The following is an 8,680-nucleotide window of genomic DNA, read 5'->3' on the forward strand; positions in this document are numbered from 1 at the left end:
AGCCAGCGCTTGTCCGAGGACGTCTCCGTGGTCATGTGGCCGGCATGACTAGACGCCAAAGGCGCATGAAACGCTGTTCCCTTCCCACCGTAGTGATCCCTATTTTTCTACTTGCATTTTTTACGTGCTTTCGAACTGTTAGGTTGGCAGAAGCTGGGACGCGTAACAGGCGCTCAGTCTGTTCAGTGTAGTAGAATACAAAAAAGAGAGAGAGAGAGAGCAACTTCAACCTTTTGTTTTACATTTCTAAACATTCGAAGCCATTTCTATTATAACAAAATTATTCTATTCATCAAAACCAAAAATCAAAAGTTTTATTTTTTTTATTTTGAGCAAAAAGTCCAGAAGTGGTTTCCAAGTAGGAAAAAAATAAACTAGATAAATTCTTCTCTTTAATCTTTACCATCCATTCTTCCCATATTTTAATCATTTCTGAATGTTTTGATATACTGGTTGGCAATGATATATTAAATAAATGGGGCCTACATATCCCAATTGGGCCATAAAATTAATATTGCATCAGGAACAGAGTGGATTGGAACATTATATTCATCTGTTTCCCGCCACCTTCCATGTATACAAACCAAGGATGTGCTTACATGACAAGTGTCTCCAACTTAGCCAACCATATTTTAGACTCACGACCCTCTGGTTGTTTCATGGTTTCATGCATTGTGTGAATTGAGAAATGTCAATTAATAGCATAAACCACTGTGCATTTCACAGTAGAGGCTGCTATGTTATCCATGCAATAGGAGGAAGGTTTGATGGGGAAATCTATTCTGTAGCAAATAGCCTCCGTTGTGATGCAAATTTTAGAAAATGTGGGGAGACTTGTGTGGTCATCTTTAGGATTACCCTCTTAATGATGACTGCAAGGGGAGAGGGCAGACCAGCCTGTCCATCTTTGCTCTTCTTCGCATGAAAGAGCTCTCAATGTCAGCCATTCAAGATAGGTCAGATCAGGAAACATACCTACTGGAGGTATATTTCATTGTTATAGGAAATTACAGAACGTTCAAAGTTTCTCTCTTATACTAAAGATAATCAAGAAGGGGCAATCTTGAGTTTCTCGTCCTCTCCTGTCTTTCTGGGCTAAGTTTATGCTTTCAGTACTCCTTTTTCAAGGTTACCTGAGTACTTCTGTACAAGGGGACAGCCCCTTGATCGGATGGTACCAATCAAATGTCTCCTATACAGAAAATATTTTCTCCATGCTGAATACGTTGCAGACTGGTTGAGCTGCACAGTCACATCCACAGGGGATTAAGCAACTCCAGCTTGGTTATCTTTGCAACCATGCACAAATGTGGAAGTGGTGTGTTTGTGTGCTTTTAACCCAGACATGTCAAACACAAGGCCCGGGGGCCGGATCCGGCCCGCAAAGTGGTTTCATGTGGCCTGCGAAGCCATCCTGGAAACAGTGAGGGAACGGCCCCCACTGCCTTGGCCCTGGCCCAGAGACCCTCCTCCTGCCAGAGACCCTCAAGATCTGTCCCACTCCTGCCCAGGCCCCCATAGGCACCCTTGATGCAAACGCTGTAGAGCTGGCCACGCCCACCCAGTAGGCCATATGCACTCTAGCCACACCCACCCAGTAGGCCCAAGCCCACCCTGGCCATACCCACCCGGCCCCCTGAGGGCAACCTCAATGCTGACGCGGCCCTCAATGAAATTGAGTTTGACACCCCTGTTTTAACCAATACTATGCATTAAATCCACTAAATTGATCATGGCAGGATTAAAGGAAACCCTAACTGGGACCAGAAGGATACAACATTTGAACACTGACTGAGAAAAGTGTTTTTTGGTCCAAATACCTACCCAGCTCTAGCTGGGGCCAAGTGACCTCTTTAAGTCTTACTTCTGCTTCAATAATACTGTTAGCTCTGCATTTACGAGTGTTTATAAATTATTACCGTTACCAGAATAAAGAATCTGTATGCAAAAATCATTGAGAAAGATGCCATGATCAAGGTCCTTCAGCAGCGATCCAGGAAAGATGCCAGCAAAGGAGATTCAGCAAGTTTGCGGCCCGCTCAGTCGGTGCCATCCATAGCTGCGGCTACAGGCACACACTCCCATCAGACCTCCCTGAACCACAGCCAGGGCGCTGAGGAGAAGAAAGAAGAAAAGTCTTGGAAAGAAAGCATGGGTGAGCTTCAGTTCATATGCGATGCGAAGCCACAATTGTTAAATAAGCCAGTTTTCTTCAGACAGTATGCTAAACCCTGTATTGTCTTTTGTCCGCTGCAGTGGCTAGGTTCATATAACCTGTTTAGTTCAACTCAAGAAAAGCGTCTTTATCATTCAGCAGAACATGGGAACCCACCCTTGGTGTGTAAACTGGGGCCTGGCGAAGATCTACTAATGTTCTCCATTTTTTAGAACCGAGAGTCTCAACCTCATCAACTTGTAAGAAGTGTGGACTTCAACTCCCAGAATTCCCCAGCCAGCTTTGCTGGCTGGAGTGTTCTGGGTGTTGAAGTCCATATATCTTAAAGTGGCTGAGCTTGGGGAAGGAACACTGTCTTAAAGGAAGATAAATGTTGTATTTCACCCATATAATATTGCTCCATGCACATTTGGGATGGCTTGCTGTTTTTCCCAGTTCTGTCTTAGGTTTCGATGAAAACTTTTCTTGATTTATTTAGTCGACGGTTTTATGAACTCTTTACTTTTACGAAAGTTGGCAAACTATTTTAAAGATCAGTCAGTGGTAAACATGGCAATAAAGTCATATTGAAATAGGATATTTTATTTGCCAGATATCCTGCTTCAACATTGTGTGGTGGCCAGAGATTTACTGCATCGCTGTTGGTTCATACTTTCAGCAAAGTAATATACAAAGTTATGAAGGTTTAAATGGCATAACCAGATGCACCCCACTGACAGTTGTAAGGCTGTGTGTCTGTATAGCATGATTTGGGGTCACACAACCTGCTAAATCAGGGGTGGGCCACTCTAACAACTTTACAACCTGTTGACTTCAACTCCCAGAATGGAGTCATAGCTGGCTCAGGAATTCTGGGAGCTGAAGTCCACAGGTCATACACGGTATGTTTGAACAAATAATCCAAATTATGGACCAATAGAAAATAATATTTGCATCTCAGGATTGAACAGTGGTGTCCTTGCTGTTCCCTGAGCTTCGATGTTTTCTTGCCGAAGTTTCATTACCCAACTAGGTAACATCTTCAGTGATAGACAGTCCTAGCACTGAAAATGTTATCTATTTGGGTAATGAAACATCTGCCAGAAAACAACCAAGCTCAGAGAGCACCAAGGGCTCCACGTCGCACTATGGCTTAACACAACGGCCTTTTTCACACAATATGCTAAGACGATAGCATAGTATACAAAGCACATGACCCAAATCTTATTTAGGTTTTGGACTCTTATTGTCTGCATACCTCTTTAGGGCTCAAGTCTCTTTATATCTGGACTAACACTTTGGAACTTATTTTCAGCTTTCCCTACGAAGCTAGACTTTTCCCCTAGGGTTTTACTTACTTCTGCCAGATGGGCAGTTTTCCCTTCTTCATAAATTGCTGCTGGAAGCACTCCACTAGCTTTGTTCCCAGATCAGCCAAAAAGTTGGTGAACATTCAGCCCTGTCACATCATTTCAGCCAGTTTGCATCACTGCCATGAGTATAATGTGGTTGGGGGAAAAAAAATGACCTGGCTCCTTTCCAGCCATTGCTTTTAGAAGGAGCCAGCAAGTTTCAGAAACATCAGCATATTTCACTGGGATTGGTGGTGAGAAATATATTTTAACAAAGACAATAATGGATGATGGGTAATATATATGCTACTTACTGTATTTGTTTAGTATCGTTTACAGGAATTTGCATAAAACAGTGAGGTTAAAAACATTGAGAAGTGTGACTATTAGTAATTATCTAGTGTGGAGGTTAGTGCTCTCAGATAACTCCCATTTTGTTCCTTCTTCAATGGATATTAGTAAGCATAACCAGCAGAATGTCATCTATAGGAAGCTTAACAATATATTTCTGTCCTGGCTTACTACTCCAGTAAAAAGCCAAGATCAGGAGGCAAGCCAGGAATCCAGGTTTAGGCAGTTAAGTTTCTATGGCAGGCTAGATCTTGGGTTCTGTAGTCACTCTTGTTTGTAATATTGCTTATTGTAGGTCAGACTCCCAGGCATTTTAGCTTACAGTTTTGTGTACTTGCAACCATCCTTCATAGAACGTAGCTTTTTTGCATCAGATGTTGAAAAATTTAGTCTGTCTGCTCTTTGAGGAAGAAGCCATGGTAGAAATATAATGAAAAATATCTTGGTGTCCATTTTGTTATTTTCTTGAAGGTTTGTTGTTAGGGAAAGACACCTCTGAACAGTCATCCATCCCTTCGTTGACCCTTCCAACTCCATCTTTGTCCTCTACAATGTCTTCATGGCCAGTCACCATCTGCCATGCTAAAATGGGCAGCAAAGACAACAGCACTCAGACAGACAAAGGCACGGAGCTTTTCTGGCCCACTGCAGCTTCTTTTCCGGGTAGAGGGAAACTGAGTCACTCTTCTGGCAGCAGTCCAGCCCTGAGGCACATCGCAGGCAAAAGTGCTGGGGAAAAAGCAGGTGAGTAGTTCCAATTGCATTGATCCCCAGAACGTGACTGGCAGGGTCTGTAAACCTGCAATTTGTAGACTTCAGAGTTTTGAAAATTGGCTCCTGGGAAAAGCAAAATGCAAGTAGTGCTCGATTTATAACTATAATCATAGTTGTAAGTAATTATACAAGAGCCAGGGTGGCACAGTGGTGAGAAATTAGTATTGCAGGCCAATTCTGCCAACTGCCAGCAGTTCGATCCTGACCAGCTCAAGGTTGATTCAGCCTTCTGTCCTTCTGAGGTTGGTAAAATGAGGACCCAGGTTGTTGGAGGCAATAAGTGCTATTGCTATTGCTATAAATAGGAGCCATGGTGGCACAGTGGTTAATACTGCAGGCTGATTCTGCTCACTGCCAGGAGTTCAATCCTGACCTGCTCAAGGTTGACTCAGCCTTCCATCCTCCTGAGGTCGGTAAAATGAGGACCCAGATTGTTGGGGACAATACGCTGACTCTGTAAACCACTTAGAGAAGGCTGTAAAGCACTGTGAAGTGGTATAAAAGTCTACGTCCTGTTGCTATTGCTGTTGTAAGTCATGCCAATCATTCAGTCACATGACCAATCTGATTTTATGACTGTTTTTGCAGCAATCATTAGCAAATTACCATGGAGGTTAAGCAAATCCACCGTCAGTAAGCAAACCTATTGTTCGCAATAGCCTTTTTTGTTTGCCAGAAAGTGGTAGTAAATGCAGTTTCCTAATTTCGGTCATGTGACTATGGGACATTGCAAACAGCTATAAATGCAAGCTGGTTGCTAAGCAGCAAAAATACAAATTTGATGAGGGGGATGCTAGCTGTTGGAAGTTCAAATCTGGGTCATAAGTACCTTTTTTGGGGTCTGTTGTAAATTTGAAAGGTTGCTAAGTGACCAGCCATAAGTTTAGGACTATCTGTAAAGCAAAATTCAGAAACCATCCATTTTCTACTCACTGATGCTTTCCATCTTGGAAAACTCTCAGCTTTTACTTAGCTGATTAATCTCTTACTGACCTGTATGAGTTAAAGGGGTTCTGTGTTTCTTTAATTTGCTTCCCTGTGACCCCTCCTAGGAACGTTCCTTCTATTCCTTTACACATTCTTGGAATGGAAGCCGCTTGTACCCAAGAGCTTTACATCCAGCAGGTTTAAGGCACATTTTATTTGGCAAGGCCTAGGGCTGCCATCGCCCAAAAGAACGGTCTTAAAAGCAGGTAGCAGAAACAGATGCCCAGCCTGGAAAGAACGTCATGTGAATTATGTGTGAGAAATGTCCCAAAGCAGGGAGGGAAAAAAAATCATTTCTGTAGATCAGCTTCTATACTAAACACGGGCAATTTGGCCCAAAAACCTGACCCATTCTCTGCATTTTTTTCCCCCCAGAAAACTCTTCCAGCTGTGGGAAGCTCCTGGACACCAGCAAAAGCAGACTTAGCAATCTGCTTCATAAGCCTGAATTTCCAGATCCAGATATGATGGAAGTCCTTATTTGAAGCCATGGAGCTTTTGCTGCTTTGGGTAAAAGCACCCCGTCACCCCGGAGAAGAGGGGGTTGTTGTTTTCATTGCTGTGCTTGAGTTAAAAACTCTGAAGGAGAACCACAAAGTTGGACCAAGAAAGTTCGAACCTAGAAGAAAACTCCAGGTGGATCTGAGAGTTGAGGAGGGCAGGGGACTCAGAATGTTGGAGATAGAACATTTGGGATGTCTGCTATGTACAGTCAACCATGATGTGGATTTGGAGCGGTGTGGGGGAGACGGCAAGATGTTATAGGAATAAGAGGACGTTTCTATGGAGGGTGTGTTTGACGTGCCAGGAACTGTTCTCTTAACACCTAAGTAGTGACATCATTGGGTGCTACGTTGCCCACGTGGAATTTTTTTGAATTGTATTTGCAATTCTTGGGCGATACCATTGTTTCAGCTGCTACCTTCTTCCTACTTTTCCTCTTTGATTCCCCCACCATCTGGGTTAGCTTCTACTGTATGTCAAACATGCCGACGTAGATCTCTGGTAGAACCAAGTTTAGACAGGTTAATCTTAAATTGTTTCCGTGATCTCTGTAGTTGTCTCTTGTCTACAAGAGCCGGTCCCTGAATGCTGTTGACCACGGAGGAAAACTAGTTGACATCCAGGTGCTCAATACATGAGAGCCATTGACTTGCCATGAGATCATCTGCATTATGAAACGAAGCAATCAGTGAGCAAAACAGCCACAAGATCACCAGCTCCTTCAAATTTAATTTATTCTGGCTGGGTCAGGTCCCAGCTCATTTAGGGCTAAAGTTAATAATTCCAGAAGCATTGAATGGGATTTCTTCCCTGGATTCCTAGCAAGGATGCACCCACAGCAAAATTCCCGAAGGGGACCGGTCTCTGTCCAGAGGTTATGCATCTGAACAGTCATGTGTGAAGACTGTGCCTCTTTGGATCAGCTTGGCGAACTTGCCAGGAGATCCGTATATGACCTTCTGCCTAGGTAAGAGAGATCTTTGAGCCTCAGCTGCAAGCTGGCTTGTCGAAAGAGTCCTAATATAACATAGGAAGTAGTGAACACGACGGTCCCTTTTGGATGGGGCCAGATGTGCAGTTGTTTTTGTATTCTCCTCTGTTGTGTAGTTTAGTGCTTGTTACATTGTACTCTTTCTGACAAAAAGTGTGTACATTGGTAAGAGTCCTTAGTCCACGTAGCAGTGTTCTGGTTTTGCTCTGACTCATAAATTTGCCTCTTCATTCGGATGTTAGGTGAAAAAAAAGTCTCCCAAGGCTGGTAGTAAATGCTACTTCCTGGAGTATCTGTAGCTAGTAAGCTCATGCAAATCTCTTTTCCCTCATTTCCTTCCTCTATAGACCAGGAGACAGTCTTAACTGCCTCTTGTTACGGACATGTTTATCCAGGACTGGGAGCACTCTATGAGTCCAAGGTATGTGTTATCCAAAGCATAAATAGCTGGTCTCAAATTCTGACTGTGCTCTTACTCAAATTTCTCTCCATGGACTATAAGGCAAAGATGTACACCAGGACTGTACATAGCGTTGCTTGCTCACTGCTGTTTCTGAGGTGCAAAACATGGCAGTCTAGAGGGGAATTAGCCTAAAAGTTGCTTCTTCATATATACTGTATGTAGGTACATTTAGGCCTACGTACCTTGCCACATTTCATTAAAGACCAGGCCTTCTATTAATACCTTTACAACAGTACATTTACACCCAAGATTCCACTTGCATACAAAGGGGGAATTGTTACCATTCTTTTGTGTGCAAACTGGCAGGCGGCTTTCCCAAGCCAAAAGAATCAGGACATTAAAATCTTGTTAATCTGGCTGCATGCAAAAAATAATGTTACTGTAGATTTTTAGTGCCAAAATATGTGGCCCTGGAGGCCCCCAGAATCTAAGCCAGGGGTAGGCAACCTTGGCTCTTTTATGACTCATGGACTTCAACTCCCAGAATTCCTGAGCCAGCTATGCTGGCTCAGGAATTCTGGGAGTTGAAGTCCAAGAGTCATAAAAGAGCCAAGGTTGCCTACCCCTGGTCTAAGCAAAGTAGGCTAGGCCAAAACCTAGGGGTCTTTTTTTGCATTGGGAGGGCAGGTTAGCTAGATTTTATTGCAAACATCTAATATCCCTGCCCACTTTCCCCTTAACCAACTTGGTGAGGTCGTCAAGCTGATGGATGTTCACCCCCATTCCAGTCCATCCTATTAGAGCATAATTTATCTACAGAATTGCATTTGTATAGTGGCTGCTATACTTGTAAACCAGTGTTTTCTAGCTTGCTCATACCTGATCTATGTGCTGCTGCAGTGTTATCCTGCCTGACATTTATAGCGTTATATAGTTATATTCCAGGCAAGTGGATTGTAAGATAATGTCAATTTTCCCTGTTTTGTTTCTGTTGTGCAGATTGGCTACTGCAGAGCATTGTACAGCTTGAATGTGTTTGTATAGATACATAGCGTCTCATCTTCCATAACAAATATGGGTGACTCTGGCCAGCCAAAGAATTTTCTCCTGTTCTCTGCTGCTTACATTTGTGCCTTAATATTGTATATAATAAATGTATACAA

The 8,680-nt window shown here is 43.0% G+C and overlaps 1 protein-coding gene across 3 annotated transcripts in view; it reads left to right on the forward strand.

Annotated features, from left to right (window-relative positions):
- Positions 1-7,992, forward strand: part of AMOTL1 (angiomotin like 1) — a 94,959-nt gene extending 86,967 nt beyond the window's left edge. For all 3 annotated transcript variants that reach the window (XM_081326203.1, XM_081326201.1, XM_081326202.1), the window contains 3 exons: positions 1,929-2,155; positions 4,330-4,602; positions 5,995-7,992. In XM_081326203.1, the coding sequence (XP_081182329.1) occupies positions 1,929-2,155; positions 4,330-4,602; positions 5,995-6,104 (610 nt within the window). In that variant the 3' untranslated portion in view covers positions 6,105-7,992. The remainder of the gene's footprint in view (positions 1-1,928; positions 2,156-4,329; positions 4,603-5,994) is intronic.
- The last annotated feature ends 688 nt before the right edge of the window (positions 7,993-8,680 follow it).

This window comes from Vipera berus (assembly GCF_964194415.1).
Source record: "Vipera berus genome assembly, chromosome: 4".
Classification (NCBI taxonomy): domain Eukaryota; kingdom Metazoa; phylum Chordata; class Lepidosauria; order Squamata; family Viperidae; genus Vipera; species Vipera berus.